Raw genomic sequence first — 19,917 nt, forward strand, 5'->3', positions numbered from 1 at the left:
ATACTTATTGTAATCACATTTTCTTGTTAGGCTCATACTACCTCAAACGTAATCCTTTGAGTTATGTTTGTGTGTGTGTGTATATATATACGTACATAAAGTGTGCAACAAACAAGCTCTGTTGTGGTTCAAAAGAGCCTCCCTCCTCTGGGCAACGATTCTGAGCTGACAAAACTGAAAGGCCACAGCTAGAATCAAAATTGCCTCTTCCCTCCCCACAAGATGACAAATCTGAGCTATGTCATTAATAGCCTTTTTCTCCTCATTCTCTCCTCTATGAAGTCCAGTGACCTATTTCATCTGCCTCAAACAAAGGACTCTTACAAGATCTCCTCTTAAATTTATTTTCTCAACCCTGGGGCCATACAATTACTGCTGCTCACCCATGCTTTTCATGTTTAGATACTGGAAGGATGCATGTATTTTTTGTTGTTACAGCATTCCCATGAAAAATCAGTGGCAGCCAGCATGCTCCTGACTTGAGTTCTGCTCATGGTCAGCCAGCCAAACCTTCCTGAGATGGTTGCAGAAGCAAGTGGTACCTTCATTAAACTGATAGCTGACACATGTGCTGCCTCTCAGGTTCTGATCTCTGCTCAGATCAAAACAGCAGAGACCTGGAGCAGGACCCAGGTGCTGGTTTTGAAGCTGCAGCTATCTCAGCAATGTTTCTGAGGGAGTGTACGATCACCATGTGGTCCAGCCCTGTTGGAATTTCCTCTCAGCATCCATTTTATTACATCACGTTACAGCAGTATTTTTACATTGGGTGATTTGATACGTACATCAGCACCTTGTTGGACAGTGCACTTTGGACTCATTGCCTGTTAGGCATGCAAAGTCCAGCGCCCGTCCCTTGCAGAAGCTCCTGTTCTTTGGCACAGTCCCAGAGCTGACTTCAGACTAACGTGGCAAGAGCCTGGATGTTGCGGGAGCTCTCAGGGGCCCTGTGGCCGGCGTGGTCGCTTCTCCTCCTTCTGTCTCTATCGCTGCTGCTGGGGCTGTACTGAGCCTTGGCCGCGTGGCTCCGGAAGGCCCGGACAGTTCGAACAGCAAGGATGCAGACCACAAAGCTAGCCAGGTACAAGCAGGCAGCGGCAACGCCGAAGAGGCCGACGGCCGCGTCGCCTCCCTGCACCACGCAGCTCATGGAGGTATAGCCGCGGCGCGCGTACAGCCGCTCGCGCCTCTTGCAGCTCTCCGTGGAGTTCACCTGGCTGACAAAATGCAAGTAGAGGCCGACGGCGGCCACGTAGCTCGCAGCAGCCAGGAGGTTGAAGGCGCACTCACCGACGAGCAGCCCCGGTTTGAGACGGTGGATGGGCTTCACCCCCACCACAAGGAAGACGAGCGTAAGCGCTGCCGCTGCTAAGCTGAAGGCCACCCCGCCGTAGACGCAGGGGGCTCGCATCTGGGTGATCTGCATGTCCAGCTCTCTCACCTCCTGCAGCTCCGTCCCCTCGAAGGGGCTGTAGGCTGAGTTCAGGTTAAAGGACCCGAGACCCAAGCCGCCGAGGGAAGTGAAGCCTGCGACAGAGGCCTGGGCAGCGCCCACGCAGATCAGCACCAGGAGGTTGACCGTGATTTCCACGAACTTCAGGATGCCTGCGAGGAGCAGAAAGAGGGGAACAGATGTCAAAATCACGTCCTGAGCAAACTGGGGGTGATAAAAATACACCAAAACCATAAACAGCACTATTACAGACACAGTCCTCTTGGCTACAACAGCAGAAGGGTATTTCTTTAAAAGTAATAATGAGAAAAAAAAAGTAGTGCGAGCTCTCACGGGTACATTTCAGAAGTTGGGCAAATTATTATTATTTTTTTAAATTTGTCAGTGTGCTTGATAAATGGATCTCCATGGGGATGGAGGGGAAAAATCCATAAAAATTTTACTGTGCTTGTGTTACTGCCAAGGAAAGTGAATGGTGATAGTATTTTGGCCTGTAAGTACTTGGCATAAACATTGAACAAGAAATATCCATCATGAACAAAATGCTGAGGTGAAAGCTGACAGAAACCTAGAATCTTCTAATGGCTTAAAATCTGTACAGTTATTTAGGTCCTTAAAAAATGTGTTTACTGCTTTAACTTACGTATTTTGTGCCTAAGTTTGTTAATTTTAATGTACTGTCTAATCAGACACAACTTCCACTCTCTTTCACAGAATCTCTTCATAAATATTAAGAAGCAGTTCCTGATAGTTTAGAAAAGTGGGAGACGGGGACAAAAATGCCTTATATATTGGGGTTAGTAGTGGAAATTTGATATCACTTTGTGTTCTCTTATGCATGCCTGGTTTCAGAAGAAAGCCTTATGATTTCTGAGCTGACTTCTCAGGTTATACTACTGATAAAGGTAATCAAGATTTTTTTTTTTTAAGCAAAAATAAAAGAAGTGTATAAATGGCTTCTTTTTGTAGTAGCTGCCTGTCAGGAAAGAGCAGCGTGGCTTAGATAAATCTGATTATTCTGTGACAGCTCACTAGGGGTCAGGCTAAGATTAGTAAACGTGACTGATGTAGAAGCATAGCATAGCTAGAGTTGCCTATTTGGGAAATGAAAACGCCCAGTGTACCACGTGTGTTCATCCTCTGCTCCTGAAATTAATCACTGAATAGTGAGTCGGCTTAGCCCACCGTAGTCTGACAACCAAGAATGTAAGATACTTCACACAGCGGTCCTATATTTGTCTTTAGAGCGGGGTGGGATCCTTGGCTTGCATACAGATGTTAATTTTATGCTCCTAACACTGACCAGCATGGCATTCTCCTCTTGAGCAACGGCTCAATTGCTGTCAAGGCTGCGTGGGCTTGAAAAAAAATCCTCTCTTGTGTTGCCAGATGCCTCTAACCGAAGAAAGTCAGCAACAGCCACTATGAAGGATCACTGGATGTTCCTGTTCAGCCCCTTCTTAGTCCCTCTGCAGAGGGCTGAGACAACAAATACCCTGCTGCTGCTGCTGCTGCTGCTTGCTTTCACTGGAAGGCGCTTCTGACAAGGTTTGACAAGGGCCTTTGGCTACTTCAGGAGTGCCCCTGTCCCCAGACTGGTCCCCTCACTTCTAACACAGCTGTTGGTAGGTGCTGAAGCCCATTCACATCACAGCCCTGTGAACCATCTGATTAGCACACAGGGGAGCAATGACAGCAGTGGTAATACCTGGGAACAGAGTATCTGAGGCTCAGCATGTTTCAGGTTGTGGATGTGTGCATGTGTACACACATTTCATACCCGAACATGAATAGGAAGAGCAGGCAGAGAAGACAGTGTTATCGCTGAGGAAGAAATAAGCAAGCACTTCTATGCATGTTTTCTTCAGAGATGATGCCCATTTCTGCATGAAAACCTGCCTTTTCCTTGACTTTTCCTTGACTCTTCCTCCACACAACCATTTCTGTGAAGCACGGCAATAATCATGCTGTTAACTAAATGTGTTCATGAGGCTTCGTCATCTAAGGAAGCATTTGTGAAGCTGTATGTAAAGAGAAATTTAAATCTCGGTCAATGACACAGGATTTGGGCCTCCTTGTACCAAATTCAAACAATGAAGGCAAAGAGACTTGAAGTTTTTAATGGGTACAGAGTCACTGCTTTATCTAGGACTGCTCAAAATATTTTTAAAGAGTAATTTTAGTATAGGACTCTTCCTGTTTCACCTGCTGCTCCACGTTTGTAACAGCATAAAAACAACTGACCCCAATCCTCAGTGGCATTGCTCGAAAATTTCCTGTGTACTCACACAAAGCCTTGACTTTACTGAGCCAACTGCTGGTACTATGGTAGGACTGGCGTGATGTGATGGGAGGAGAAATACAATCAGCGTGGGCTACTGCATTTTTAAAGTGCAGCAGTAGATGCTTTAATGGCACGCCTGGAAAATTTATTTTGGCACAGCATTCAGGTTGGACAGGTTTTCTATGTACCTGTGGTGTTTTCACACATGCCTGCTGTAGAATTGATTGGAGTGACTAAGCGATGGAGAGAGGTTCATTAGCAGCTACTCCATCAGTTATTTGCAATGTCTGGGTTGACTTTAAAACAAACAAACTCTGATATTAAAGAAAATCATAAAATGATGAACACTGTGTAGAACAAAGCTGTGAATGTAAGGTCTCCGATGACAGCCAGCAGGGTTTGTGAAAGCAGTAGGCAATCAATGGGTCCTCCAATTGTACAATCTTCGGGATTTTGAAGGAAATATTAAGCCCTGCTATGTTCAAGGCATATGTCCAGGCACCCTAAAAACTTCATACAACCTTCACCTGTAATCTGTTACAGTTAAAAGCTGATACCCAATCTATTGTACTAGTATAAACAGGACAGACAGACTCGAGAAATAAGGAGTCGGACAGTTCAATTTTGAGTATTAAGTCTATCAAGGCATGCCAATTAACGCATCGTAGCAGTGATCTATGCAAAGCATTTTTCTGCAGGCAAAAAGGACCGAGTTCACATCCACACTTCGGAGTCTACGTTGCCATTCCTGCTTTCACAGGCTGGTTAGCAAAGTCATCTTAGTTATAGCTGCAGAAACCACATTGCCAAAAACTTTTCCAAAGTGGCAGCTGCTGATCTATTTTTTCTTTTTTTTTTTTTTTTCCTCTTCCTTTCTCAAGCTCAACATCTTGGGATCAACCTAAAATGTTACTGATTTATATCAGAATTAGCAAAGCAAATAGCTGGCTTTGGGAATGAGCTCTCTCCGTATTGAGTAATGAGACTGAAGTCTGGGTTCCTCGATTTCCATTTCCCTTCCCATACTTTTCTGCGCTGCTTTTCAACACTAAAGGTGGGAAGAGCTGATGCAATCCAGAAGGCTGTGGATGCTGCCAGGAGTTTTCCAGAGGATTGCTTCACTCATTCTATAAAACCCAAATCTGCAATGGATGATACCTTCAATTTACTGCACTTGCTTTGTAACTTTGCTGTGTAAGCTACCTGCTGAGACAAACACAGTGACTTCCACAAAATGCAATCTTTCAGTTTATACCATTTATCTATCTGTTTTTCTCCCCCTTCCATGAGAAGTGCATGCTTGGCCATTGCCGTGGCATCAATGTAGTGATCAATAGCTTTGTTTTATATCAAAGGGTGGGCTCAAACATGCAGCAAAGCAAGCAGGCAGCCTGGAAGGGTGCAGAGCCACAGGCAGCTGACCTTGCTCTAACAGGTCCTACCCAGTCATCGTGTTCTTCCCTGGCCCTGTAACAACTCTGGCCTAGTATCAGGCCCTTCCAAGGGCTGTTTTAAGACATTAAAAGAGCAGGAAACGATTCAACTCTTTTCTTGTGTGCTGCTGTTTTTTCCTGCAACTTTAGCAACTTGAAGTGACTCACGGAGCATCTGATGAGCAACTGTGCTTGGCACGAGTTTAGCAGGGGAAGTAACACAGCCAGGACCAGGGGAGGATCAGAAGCTCTCCTTTTCAGGTGAGGCGAGCTGTTAAATCTGCACGTGTTGTCCCACAAAAAGACACTGTGTGACTGTGTGCTACCCAGCAAACCCACGGCGTGTTCAAGTCTCATGTGTTGGAAGCTGTCAAGTCTTTTTTACCAGGCACCGCGGCAGAATGACCCCCACATGCAGGCACCACGATCAGCATGGGTACGTACACGCGTCCACAAAGTAACACGGTCAATTCCTGTTTGTTCCTCTGTTTCCACAGCTGACAAAATCCCATCTGTAGGACAGGCAGATCTGGCTGTTCCTCTTGAACTCCCTCTGACCCCGTGAGGGCCTGACTAATAGACGAGGCCTTCACAGTGTCTCCCTCCACTGCGCCTTGGCACAGCAGTCACTTTTTTTCCCTCTGTTGACCGCACGTGGGCTCCTCCTCCTGACTCTTCTGGTATCATGCCTTCCTGTTGATTTAGCATCCCAAAGATGCTTTATGTTCGTCTCTCTCTGCATGGCTGCTGGCTCACTCTCTCCCTCTGCTCCCCTCGCAGGCCATGTGCCATTGAGATCGGCGGTGCCAGGGCTGTCTGTCTGTCCCTCTGAGACACCTCGACCCTAGTGCCATGGTGCATGTGCCAGAGCAGGCAGCACAAGGAAAAAACACATGCAAACCCGCACAGGTAAGTGGTGCCTGTGTCACGTCCCATTAGGGGTCGCTCGAGGAGAAGGGAAGACAGTCAGTGGCTACAACACATGCAGTAACAATAATTCTCCCAGCCTTTCTCACTAAAACTTGTCTCGTCTTCCAGTTTGGGGAGCGTTCTGCTTTTCAGAGCTAATGTTTTTTTATTTTTTTTCCCCCCTCCAAAGGAGCAGGCAAGTATTTTGACCATATATAGCAACTTACAAAAGCTGGAGACAGTCCTGAAAAGGATCTCATATGCTGAACTTCTCTCGGCAGTGCAGGTTTTGTGTTCCACAGAGAGCAAGGACACAGCTCAGTGTGCAGCTTTGGTCACCTCTGGGCTAAACTGAGTCGGTGGCAGGAGAAATACAATGGGTGGGAAGGAGAGAAAATGTCAAAGGAAAAGGAATTTTGTTCCCCTTTTGGAAGGGCACAAAAACGTGACAGAAGAGAGGAGGAAGCAAAACAACGGAGGAGACCTAAAGAAGGGAAATGAAAAAGGAGAAAACAGTCGCGACAGATCAAAAATGTTAAATCTGGATGCAAAGTATTACAGTATCTTGCTAACGGTATTCTTTCCCTCATGTAGACTTACTGAAATGAGTAACGAGAAGTAGACCAACTTCATTAATGCAAGTTCAGGGCAATGCACAGCTTTGCCAGAAATAAGCAAACCTTCCCCAAGCCCCCACACCACCACTATTTCTGTAGCTCTTCGTGTTCTTTAGTCAGTGGTGAGATTTAACTTTCACTGAGTTATGTTAAAATCTCCCTACTAGGGTAACATTCGGTGGATTAAAAAACAAACCGAAACAAAACTCAGAACACAATAGTTACAAACAGGGAAAATTAAATTATTCATGTGCTCTAGAAAGAAGCACTACCACTGCCTTTTAATGAGTTGTCCCTCTTTACTAAAGACAATCACTCTGCTAGGAAATCCCAAAGGATGATCAGCCTTGTTTTTAATGATTCACACAAGCCTTATATTAATAATTAATGCTCAAATTCAAACGATTGCCCTGTTTTTAATGTGTATTGTCTTCACTTGAAGAACTATTGTCCCACCTGCTCTATCCAATTTTCACAGACTTGATTTGCAGAACTACTTCAGCAGCCTCTGTCCCCACAGAGTTTCCCACCACCATATGACACTGATTTACTTGCAACTGAGGCACAGTTTCAGTGTTTTTTTCCCTGCCTGGGAACAACAGCTTTTGTCCCAGCAGTTCCTCAAAGCATCAGTTCTAAGCATGGTTTTAACTTCTCTCCTGTTAACCCAGCACGAGTCACCTTCTACAGTTTTGGAAAAGGTGGGAAGCAGAAGGTCTTGCATTAAACTCCAGCACTTACTAATACTGATTTAAATACAATAGCTGTAAAAAGCCTTAGATGTTTTGTGTCCCTGGTAGGTCTCTGCACAATCAGCTCATGTTCTGCATTTCAGAAAATGGCATTTTTTTTCTTCCTAACGTACCCATTGTTCGGTCAAGTAGTAAACAAAATCTTGGTATCGAAACTAACTTGCAGGGTTTTTATGCCTTTTTTTTTTTAAAGCCCAGAAAACAATGAACTGCTCGTTTCTTATGCCAACTTTCTGTAGCCACTCCTTTCATTTAAGCTGAAACTGAGCCGCCTTCAGAAGGTATAAAATAAAGATTGGGGTGTTATCGCTCCTTAAGCAACCATAATCTGGCTGAAGGTAGGGCAGGTTGGAGGAGCCTGTGAACCGGAGCTTCTCATTCCCTTCACAACTTGTGGGTTGTCATACCTGGCGAGCAGCATTCCTGCCTGGGTGTATTTCTCTCCTTGAAGTGAGCTGTGATCCCTTGCTCACGAAATACAGCTACTGTTCAATATAGTTGCTCTGCTGTATCGATCAGCTTGGAGAGATGCTTTCTGAAGACAACAGTTTTTCTTGGTTGCTAGAATTTGGGTCAGATGAGAGGCAGACAAACCCAGTGACCTTGCAAGAAAGATGGTACCACTCTTATTTTACACTGGGAGAGTGCAGACTTAACTAAGATTTCCCAGTAGGGAACCATGGAGCAGAGTCTAACGTATTCTGAACAGCTAATGCCAGCTTTGCCTGCTTTCTTTCCCTGCTACCTTAGTTCCATCTTCTCAGTTGCAGTTCTCCCCTCTCTAAAAACAATAATGCACCCGTTAGCACAATCCCAAAAGGTGGGTGAGAACAATTGATGTAAAAACGTGGGCAGAGGGAAGTCGCATATCATGACAGGGCAACAGTTTGTTAAAGGTAGAAGATGTTATCTGCAACCACTGTAGCTCCCCTTCACGGATTTACAGAGCTAATTGCTCGTGGTTATTTGTATTTTGTGGCAAAACCAAGCTTACCTCAAAATTAAATACTCTTCAGAACAGGAAGGTTACCTGCAGCTCTGCTGTGCACCGTATCTTGCTCATGTGCAATATTAATTAAGCATTTCCAATCATCTGGACTATCTTCATTTGCTTAGCTCCATCCAATTCACACTATTAATGCCCTCTGTCTTTACAATTCCAGGATTAAAAACTTGATGGCAAATTTCAGCTGTTGTTCACACTGTATTTAACTATACTTTGTAAGAAGGGGCATGCTACCTAATTACAAGTGAGACTATAGGGGAACTTGGTGCTCTGTTCTTGTAACAGAAACATGTTGAAATTAACTGAGTGTCTACTAGCATGATCCTTCTGCTTAGGGTGACTTTTCACCTTGTTATTTTTTCCACTCTACGAGTATTTGCCAGCATGTGTAGCTACAGGAAGAACTTAGACTGTGCTTTGTGAAAACAACAGCTTATAGATGTTTACATTTGAATTAATGCTGGCTTGTTAATGCATGAGTATAACTTGGAGAAAGTCATTGTTATTCCCTAATTCGATTTCCTCCTTCAAATAAATTTAGTTTGATATTTCCTCCCGGCTAAGTTTGAAGTCATAGACTTTTTTCTGTTTTTACAAATCATAATGCTGTCTTCTTCTGAGAGGAAATTGGCTTTAATGATTGTGGATGTTAGAATGTAAGCTAAAGACATGATTGTTTGGAAGCGCCTACAACATGCTTAAGAAATCTGATACTGTTTGTGGCGCCTCTTTAAGCTGTAATCATGGCAGGAAAGAACAGGGATTTGATTATATTTGTTCCATCACAAACTTTTTTCTATCCATTTTAAATGCTGTCTCCCTTAAATGCCACATGGGTTGAAGTACTAAAAAAAAAAAGTTAGCACTCAAGTTATGACTAACATGGTACAACTTGATTCAAGGCTAAAATGCAGGCGTTTTCTCAGTCAGATACTGACCAAAGATGATGGTAGAAACCTTGTTTACCTTCACCATTTAAGCAAAACTAAAGAAAACATTATCCTGCAATTGCATTGCTCCACCTCTTTCACACCAATATACATAATGAAATCATAACAAAAAATTTTTGAGGTCAAGTGACCAAGTATCTGTGACCAATTTCAGATCAGCAATTCGTTCTTGGTTTTGGCTCAGATTTTGCTCTCTCTAAGGTGAAGGAACAAGCGTGGCAGCCAGCCTTGAACAACTTCTCTTGTTCCTTCTAAGCAAAGCAAATATGATTGCTAACTTAATTTTCATAGAACTATAGAAATCTTATCTGGGCTTACTGAGAAAGCAAGTTCAATGTGAGCGCCTAAAATAACTTCAGCTCTAAGTACCCCCAGGCCAAAAACTCTGTAATTTTCAACATGTGTTGTCGTAGCTGTTGAAAATGGTTATTTCAAGCGTTAGTTCCTTAGCTGATGATAGGTTTGTCTTTATCAGAAGTTTATTTCCAATTCCTGTGTAATTATAAAGAATACCTAGACAGCTTGACACCATTCTATAAGCTGTTGTGTACTACAGAAACAGAAGGTGGCAAAATTCTGTGTCTATTGTCTTTTGAACCTACAATCTGCAGATCCAAAAGTGTGACTTACCCTATGAAATAAAGCACATGGTAGCTAGAAATAAAGCTAGCATAGCAAAGTAGAGTCAAAAGTTCTGTAGAGGGGCAGGTGTTTGAAAGAATCAGCAGATATATGAAGAACGGCAAACCAAGTGGTAGTACATCTTATTTTTCAAAAGATGTTTATGATGAAGCTTCTAGTTAACAGCTCTTAAAGGACACCAGCTCCTGTGAGATAAAAGGGAAGATCCTCTCACGGATTAGTAGCTGTTAAAAGAAAATAAAGAGGAAATGACTGGCTTTGAAGCAGATGGAATTAAGGGAGAAATCTTTGTTCTGTGCTGCCACACAACTGAAGCGAGAAGTTACCCAGTTCACAAAATGGTTCCTATTCCAGAGAACAACTCGCTCTCTCCTGGTCCAAATCCTTACATTTCTCCTAAATTTGCACTCTAGTATATTGTTTGAGAGGACGTGTAAGTAGATGCCTTCTTTATACGACCCAGTACTGCTACCCATGTGGTATCGACCTGAACAGCTTTGAAGAGGTCTTGCTCACGGAATTTTTTAGCAGATCTTTTCCTTCTGTTTTCAGGATGAAAGGATTAAAAAAGGAGCAGAATGGTATGAAGTTTCTTAGATAGTATCAAATGTTCCTAATGGCGCATGAGTTTAGTATCAGTTGGCAGTTGTTCCTTCCATTATATTCATGTTGGGTTTATTTTCACACAGCAGTTAAAGGGATAACAAAAAAAAAAAAAGTGTGGGGGTTATTGACAGAAGGAGAGAATAATAAAAGATAGGAGAACAATGTATTTTTTTCTGCTGCTGCTTGCAGTTCAAGTGTTAGAAGGATCCCTATGAAAAAAATCAGCCTATTTATGAAACTTGACTTTAGATTTTTGGGATATTGCTGGTGAAAAGCATGGATAAAGAGGGCAGTACTTAGGTGAAGCAAATACTTCACAGAGCTCTGGCTGTTTAGAATTCCTCGCTGGTATGACAAACTCATCAACATGCACTGAAAACTTAAGTAGAGTTTCTGGGAAAAACGAAAAGATAGATTTAGTGAAAGCAGAGAGATGCGTGCTCGGAGAATTCACATTTCGCTGGAAAAGACTGTGCTAGATCACCTGATTTCTCAGCCTCACTTGATACTACTCATTTATTTTGGAATTAAGGCAATCGGGAAGGGGGATTTCATCAGAGTGCTGATAAAACATTGGCACAAGAGAGATAGTTAAGAAGCATTTCCAGGAACTTTCAATGCTGTAAGAAGTTGTACCTCACATGTACTGACTTTGTATTCTGCAGTTCATGTCATTTTTAATTTGTAATGTTTGCTATCTGACTGAAGGAAATACAAAATTCTGCAAAACCACTCTAGGAAATTCCGCTAAATCTTGGTACTTTCAAAAATTAAACGGGGTGGTAAAATTCTCATGATCTTATCAACCTCAAATTTCATTTATTGAAATAAAACCATCAACGAAAGGATTTATTTTCTAGATGATCTCTTTTCCCTCTTCCACTGCAAGCTCAGACACTAAATTTTTTGGAAAATACTGAGCAATAGCTGGGGGATGGTGGGATTGAAATCATCGTCATCAACTGATGCATGCAAATCTAGGACATTTTGAAAACGTTAATGATGTTTAATGCACTGAAATAATGAGAAGCTAACAGGGGGGGAAAGCCCAAGTCCTACTAAGCTATCCATAAGTCTAAACAACCAGTGAAACTGGAAACTAAATGGGACATTTCATTTTTCTAAACCTGTGAAAAAATAGCACATGGAGTCTTCTAAGGTTTTTCAGACAAGTTAAAACAATCCAGCATTGCTGCAGGTAGAACTGCCAACACAATCTTATCAGGAGTAAAATAATTATGGGTCTGTGTCAGTAAATACGCTCTGCTAACTGTTGGAGTTAAAACTCCTTGAAAAAAACAAACTGCATACAAATAAACAATTACAACATATTTTTAAGAGAAAATAGCTCAACTCACTCTTAAAATTGTTCACACAGAGAGAAATATCAAGAGTAAATCAAGTGTGTTATTTAACTTCCCTTCGTGGAGCAAAGAAATAATCTTGTGTTATGTGTTTTCATTTCCTTGCAACAACTAAACTCTTCATTTGTCTCTTTAGTATCTAAAAAGCCTTTCAGTCTTCTTCACTAACTGCATGTTTCAACTTAGACTGCAGTGGGTCTTTCTTAAAAACAAAGTGAGAACGCTTTCTGTCCTGAAGAGGGAAAACTTTAAAGGAGCAGTGGGTATTTTAGCTAATTTTTTTTTCCAGTTTACGGGAATGAGTTTAACTTAAGAGTTAGGCTGATTTCCTCCCACATTCATGATTGCTTCTCTGTTTGTTGTAGCCACTTTCTACGTATGAAAAAAAAAACACACTTGTATTTCTAAAGAGCTGTTTTGTTGGATTCATGTCCGTAGAATGGTTCTGTGTCATGCTATGTGACTTTATAAAGATGCATCAGTGATGACTGGATTACATACAGAGCTGATAAAAAGTCTGAGAAGAATGTGTCAGAATGCTGCAGCTTTGATGCTGCATTAGTCATACTTAAATTGCCTAAGGATGCAAGTATCTATTTTATTCCTAAATCCCAAAGCTTAACTCTTGTTGCACAAACTGGCAATTAGGCACATGACCCACGCTGGTGCTCTGGATGCGAAGTACCTCTGTAAATCTTGCTTTTCAATACCTAAAACTAGTTACTAACCTGCAGTTATGTCATTCATTAATTTTAACCTAGAATTTTATGTATTCCCCTCAGCTTTACACTGTTGTGCTTCTGAACACAGAAATCAAAACCAAGACCAGCCCTTGGAAGGAGAGGAGTAGACGGCAGGTAGTAAGAACCTCACGTACCTCTTGTTGTGCATACCTTTGAACACTTCATTGAGAAGGTCTCCTTGGGAGGGTAATACTGAGGCGGTGGGCCAAAATATTCCTGTGATGCTCCTGAAGCTTTAGAGTATGAGTCTGAGCAAACAGTGGAAGCCCTTGAATGCTGGCCACCTCGGACATCTCTTGTTGACCTACGGTGGAGTAAACAGGTAACGTACAGTAATTAGATCACGCTTTCTTGTGAACATGAAAACGTTAAAAACTGGAAGAAGCTCCTGTTAGTGGAACCAGCTGACTTGTTTCATAAGGCTCTGATCTTTTTTGCTTGTGTCTTTTGAAAGCAAATACCCCAAATACTTGCATAAATCCATGTTCACAAGGATATTTGCACTTGATCATGCGTTGTTATTTTGGAAAGATCTGTACTCACTGGCTGACTTGGTTGGGTTACTCACAAAAGGCAGCAAGAAGGGTGTGAGGGGAGAGTTCCTGTCCCCTTAAAAATGAAGTTAACAGATATTTTTCCATGAAAAACATTTTTAGCTAGTCCAAAGAATAAAAATTAAAATTATTTTCAAATTTAAAAAAGCAGATGAAGGTGTTCAAACTGGGGAAAAACATTAGCCTGTTTATGTCTTTCCCTCTTTTCTGAACTCCCTAATGACAGGTGAAGAAGAATCTAAAATCAGCCAAAATAAATGAATTTCATGGATCTCTGCTTAGCATCTCTATTTGTATACTTCAAATTGGAATTGTCTGGCTTGCTGCAATGACATACAGCTCTGCAAATCAAGACTGATGCTGTTTAAGGTTGGTGGGATTTAGATTATTCTGTATGAAAAGTGCAATTTGCTCTTTTAAAACTGAGTTAACACTCAGGTTAAAACAAACAGTGGCTGTAAATCACTTTGTAAATGCTTGGTCTAATCTCAGTGTTCCCCCTCATTTGAAGGAGAATTGGAACTTGCCTTTTTCAAGGTACAGCTGGATGATGTTGTTATTACAGGGTATTTTAAGTTTCATTCCACATTATTGTTTTTATGTCTTCCTATTCAATTATTATCTTGAACTTCTTATCCACATATCAGTATTTTCAACTGTAGTTTTGTTTCCTAGTATCACAGCACTTGGGTTTATCTTCATCCAATTCCAGATTCAACTTACAAAAATATTATCACATTCATCCACATTAAATCATGCTCTTTGTAATCTTACATTTTAATTAAGACCTTCAGTAACAAGACCAATGCTAACATCTCCATGTGCAGCTGCCAACAGCTCTATTTGGCTGAAACAATCCTGATTTTTCTGACCTTTGTCCTGTGTCTTGTGCAACCACCAAAGCATCCTGCGCAGCTGTGTCACATAAATTAAATAAGCTGTGTGATTTATAAGACTTCCAGTTAACTTGAAAGCAATCCCTTTGGTACTTCTGATGCAGCTGCTTCTCTCTATTGTATCTTGCTACATGCCAAAAAAACAAAACAAAAAATAAAAATAAAAAAACAGCTCCCCTAATGTTCAGTAACTGAGTACAATTGGAAAAAAAAATTCTTCTAGATGTTTTTTTTCTTCCTCATAATGGGCCTCTTCTGGCCACCTTTGCTCCTGATTCCCTCCAGGACTTTCCAGTTCAGGGTAATGCAACTCTTTCTTCTCGGCAACGAGAGGAAGCGTGCTACAGGAGTTTCAGACAGAAATGCACTGTGAAAGAGAAATACTGTCGCTAGAAAGTCTTGGCTCGTAAGGGAGTGCATTAGGCACCCAAATTACAGCTCCTACAAAACTCTTCCCATCTCTTCAGTTATGGTATCTGGAGGTCTTTTGGTCAATGACCCTAAGACTTCACCAATGTACTGTAATTTTCTTTCAAAATCAGTTGTTCTTGAGAGGTATACAGGAGAAATGTTACAGTATACCAAACTCCATCAAAACGATTAATGCACAAGTTTTTTGATTAGTTGCAGTGAAGACTGGTGGCCGCCAGAGTCTTGGCTTGACTCTAAGAATGATCTCTGTGGCTGTTATAGATCTGTATCTGCAGCTTCCCTTTCTCTACTCCATGCTGTATACAGTGAAGGTCTGTTGGCCTTTACGATCCTTCCACCAATTTTCAGTCTGCATCCAGTAATTTATTTGTAATGGCAAAAACAAAAGTCCAGAGATGTTGCTTCAGTGATGCCGTATGTGACACCCCTAACACCTTTCTTTTTTCCCCACAGTGGGGTTAATTAATATATTCCCGGCAAATGCTGCTCTCCTTCTAGCATGTTGAAGATAATTTAACTATATTCCCTCCTGATCTTTGCTTTTACTAAGGACAATCATACAGCCTCTGAGGATGACACTTAGGCTGATTTTTGTTCCCATTTTTCTCAAAATTTTCATAGCACGTTAGCTAGTTTTCGTCATACAACAGGATTATCATCCAATTTTTTTTTATATTTAGCTGAAAGTACTCTTTCTAGTCCACACAGTGCATTTCACTACTGCTTTTATTCTCATCCTGTTTTTCTTGCTAATGTGTATTGTTGGGGAGGACTTCAGCATTAGAGCTTTTCAAGAATCTTTATTACATTTATCTCCTCCCTGCTCCTTGCCTTTTTTCTTAAATTGCCTTACCTTACAAATAGGCCCCCAGAGGCTAAGCGGATGTGAGGAACACCTTACTGCCCTGGCTGATTTGCTGCTGGTGTTTACAGCTGCAGACCTCTCTCCAACAAAGCAACCACTGGCATGCCCTCAAAGAAAAACCGTCTAAGCTAAGTTCTAATATGCTGTAGGCTAGCCAGGCTGAAAGGAAGAGTATAATATCCTGAGAGTTTATTTGCCACTCCAACCCTTCTATTAGTTTGTTTATCGTACTGATAGTTGGCTGACCCGCTATCAAGTGCTATGAACCGCCTGGGGCACTTAAATAAGTACTCATTTATTGACTGCAACTACTTACATCAATTTTGTTTTGGATTAGTATGAACTTGTTCATAGCCGAGCTAGACCAGCCTAAGAATTCGGTTAAGTGCTTGTGCTGGTCTCAGTCAAGTGATGTTCTGTATTAAACACTGTGTATTTAGCAAGCCTTCACTTGCTCTTGCCTGCTGACCAACTTCTTAACCACCTGTACAAAGACCCGTGGCCACACTTCAACTGCTTGTGACCCAGCTTTATCCAGATAACCCTATGAAAATCACAGCTCTGCCTGTGTCACAAAGCCTCCTTTCTACCTCCTCTTAGGATGCTGTTACCCTGGAGCTCAATAAAAAATTAAAAATTGCTTAAAATTTCAGAGTAAAATAGTTTCCTGATTCTTAAAGCAGCATGCTCATGCTTCGTGATTTCAAGGCTGAGTGAATGCTTTCTTTACTACCCTAATATGAATGTTTTTAAAAGCAAAAAAGAGGGCAGGCACCGTAGACCTGCTGTGATATGTTCCTTTAAGGTGGTCAAACCTACCTTCCATTGTATGGGTATTGCTTTCTTGTTCTTCTCTCTTCCTCATACCTGTCGGATCCATGATCCTCATGGTGCCTGCGCTGCTTTTCTTGGTATCGTCTCCCATCATGAGGCATCTTGTCTTACATGTATTTTTTTTCTTTCTGAAATAACTTCCTGCACCAGAAAAATGAAACTGTTTCATTTTATAGCTCTACTCAGTTATTCATTGACCAGCACTTACAGAACACGTCCATTTCATGCTGGTTCAAGGCTTGGTAGAGACTTCCTTAAGAAGTGAAGGAAGTAAAATCCTTTAAACTGCACGTCAATTAAGTTCAGTAAAGAAGGATGTTTTTCTCTGCATTTCCCTATTGATCAAGTAGTCGTGTTTTTTCTATACTCAACAGTTTTTGCACTGAGGTGATTAGGTTTGCTCATACCCTTATGTCTCTGCTGCAAGGACAAGGCACGGTGTCCACAAAGAGTGTGGATCTTGACTTTGTTACCGTATTTTGTTTGTTTTTAAAGCCAATACAGCATTAAACACATCAAATAGCTACCACCCAACCTGCCAACCTTTATTCTGGAGTTTTCCAAGAGGAAGGCACCCCTCGGTGTCAACAGACGTGTTACCAAACATTGTGTCCCTTTGGGAAAACATGCTACAGGCAAAGCTGAAACTAACTTTGCACAAAGATATATCCTTCGTAATTTTATACTAGTTGTTTACAGGGGTGTTTCCTCCTGGAAGTGTCTCTACCCTTTGGCTGTAGGAGATCTCAGCGCGCAGCCTCAGCCCCTCAGCGACCCTCTGCCATCACCGCAGCCCTTCAGCCTTGCCCTAAAAGCACCCCAGTCGATTGGGTTTCGACTGATCGCCCTCAGGCCTCGCTGACCGCCTTCCCTTCCTCCTCCTCAGGGTGCCATTATAGCCGGCAGCCTCTTTATTTATTATATTTTCACGGCGCACAGCCGAAGAGCCGCTGCCCCCCCGCTGCAAGCCGCGCTCCCCCTCCTGAGGCAGAGGGCGCTCCGCATGGCGGCCGCCACCCGCTCCTACCCCCGGGGGCAGCGGGGATCCTTCCCCGGGGGCAGCCCGGCCCCGAGCCCGGCCACCTCTCCCCGCTGCCCCCGGCCCCTCACCTGAGGGCAGCGCCGAGCTCCGGCTCCCGGCCAGGGCCGTCCCCCGGCGGCGGGGAGGCGGAGGCGGCCGGCGGCGGCCCGGCCCCTGGCGCAGGTGCTGCCCTGCGCCATGCCCGCCCTGCGCCATGCCCGCCCTGCTCGGGCTGCGGCCCGTGGGGGCCCCCCGGGTTTGGGGGAGAGAAATGCTGTGTCCCGGGGCGTGTGACAGCCCTGCTTCTCTTTAATTTAATAAAAAGAAGTCCTCGTTCTCCTACTCCTAAGTGGGGCCCTGAGAGGGAGTGCAAGCGGACGAGTGATAAAGTAAAAATCCCAGCCCTCTGTCAGCTTCCAGCTACGTGCAGGGCTTGAAGACATGCAGCGAGAGGCGCAGAGGCAAAATAAAATTTTGAGGAAATTTGTCCCCAGGTGTAAATGGGTAGGAACAGGCTGTTTTAAAGCAAGTACGATAGATGGCAGCTTGAAAAGGGAGGTAGCCCCTTGACTCTCCTCCGGTGTAAAGGCAGGATTTCGGTAATTGAGCACTTGAACACGTACAGTCTGTTTTCCTGGTGCCCTGCTGAAAGGCCTTACTTTGATGAACAACATGTGGATCTGCTGGGGTTTTGTCTCCTCACTGTGATGTTTCCCTCACAGGAACAGTACGCTGCTCCCTTCGGGATGCTTCTTGTCCAAAGGCTTCAAAAAAACACACCACCTTTTCAGAAGCTATTTCGTACAGAGAGCCTGGGCAGACCCATGAACAGGCACTGCCGTGAACTGGTCACTCATTGTGCAGTCCCATGCAGAAAAACTCCAAGTGCCTCAACAGTGGGATGGTGCTGGTAACGTGGCACAGTGCCCGGCTGATCTGGAGCTTTGGAAAGCTTCCCGAGACTTGTGGTGCCATCCTGCAAAGGCAGAACCCCTCCTCTAAAAGCAGAGCTGGGACCAGAATATCCCTTGATTTCCAAGGATTTATACAGCAACACATTTAGGGTGCTAGGTCTTCTTGGATTTAGGCTTAAGATGTGCAGCTGTTACAGTGTAGGGCTGAACGTGACATCCCCTTTGAGTAATCTGTGGGTATCAGAGGAACTGCTGCCTCTGAAATGAGGGGATATCTATGGGAACTGAGTACTTAGACATGCATTTTGTAAATTGCTGGAGCACAGTAAGACTGATTTCCTGCTCCAGTTGAGCTGTGTTAACAGCTTATTCTGCTATTTACCATTCCCACCTCTCCTAGACCTCTTTTACTGTTCCTGGTTTCAGCCGTACAGCTTGTCTTCTCTTTGTCTTGCACCAACTCTGGTGCTCACTTGCTCACATAGTAAGCCAATGCAGCTTGCTTTCCAGCCAAAACCAATTTACTTTCCGCTGTTTTAGTGAGTTGAATTGGCTTTGTGCTTCAATCAAATGTGTGCTGGAGCAAGAGCTTGGCAAAAGCATGTCTCAGAGGGAAAAAACTGGGGGAGGGATATGGGGAGAGGGATACCTCTCTTGGCAGCAGTGAGTGGTTAATGTAACTGAAGCCTTAACCTGGAGCTGCAGTTTAAGATGCTACTATCTACCTATGGGTTAGTTGATACACTCTCTCAGTTTGAGGCTGTCATTCTGGTAGCAAAGACAATATAACAGCAGGAGTGTTTTACTGCTCCTCAATATAAGTTTCTAATTAAAGGTAGTGCAGGCTAGCTTGCCAGGTTTTATGCTGGAGAAGGTTAGGGTGCCTGTATGAATTCTCAGTTCTCTTCCATCTACATGATCAACCTTTGTGAAATCTGTTCTTCATTTACATCCAGCAGAGGATGTCCATTCTTGACACGAGGAATAACGACTCCCTTTAGGTAGGCACATTTCATGCAAACTGTGGATGCTTCTTAGGGGGCCTGCTGAACATCCTCCTTTGGTGGCAGAAAAACAGCTAGACGGAAGGAAGAAAAATTGCAGGGAAACTTGACTAAAACCAGACTTTTTTTTTTTTCTTCTTTTTGGTGTGGGATGGGGGTTGATGCATGGATGTATCCTGGCAGCCACTCTCTACAGTTTAAGCAGTTTTTTTGTTAAAGCATTTATTTTTCTGGGCTGAAAGGGGTTAGTCTGTTGCCATTTGTGTCTGATGGAAGACTGCATGCAGCTGAAGGGATGTGATTGTAGGATGGATAAAATTCAGTTAGGCTGACAGACTAGATAAGAACTTAAAAAGTGTCTAAAGTCATCTCCACTGTGTGACAGAAGTGATTTCCCCTGAGAAATCACAAAGCAAACACAAGGTATTGAGGTAGTGTTTGGTCGAGCTGCTTATACATAAAAACCAATGAAACAACCCACGTTAAATGCTTCTGGTTAGGGAAAAATAAGAAGAGCTAGCAGTACGAATATGTCTCTAAGGTGAAAAAAAGGTAGAAAGAGCTCATGGAAGGATCAGATAGGAAGGATCAGATATGGTACTGACTGAATTTAGATGAGAACAATCAAAGAAAGAAAA

General features: G+C 42.9%; 1 protein-coding gene across 2 annotated transcripts; it reads right to left on the minus strand.

The window, feature by feature from the left end:
• Window positions 1–412: 412 nt before the first annotated feature.
• LOC309874375 (MARVEL domain-containing protein 3-like) lies at window positions 413–17,563 on the minus strand. Of its 2 annotated transcripts, none has more exons than XM_082752458.1 (4): window positions 17,451–17,563; window positions 16,326–16,481; window positions 12,894–13,063; window positions 413–1,605 (listed from the first exon to the last, which is right to left on the minus strand). In XM_082752458.1, the coding sequence occupies exons 2-4, from the start codon at window positions 16,439–16,441 to the stop codon at window positions 899–901; spliced, it is 993 nt and encodes a 330-aa protein (XP_082608584.1). In that variant the 5' UTR covers window positions 16,442–16,481; window positions 17,451–17,563; the 3' UTR covers window positions 413–898. The 2 variants fall into 2 exon arrangements, with proteins under 2 accessions (XP_082608584.1, XP_082608585.1); XM_082752459.1 differs by lacking the exon at window positions 17,451–17,563 and adding an exon at window positions 17,368–17,427.
• Window positions 17,564–19,917: the final 2,354 nt, after the last annotated feature.

This window comes from Aythya marila (genome assembly GCF_965140915.1).
Source record: "Aythya marila genome assembly, chromosome: 2".
Taxonomy (NCBI): Eukaryota; Metazoa; Chordata; class Aves; order Anseriformes; family Anatidae; genus Aythya; species Aythya marila.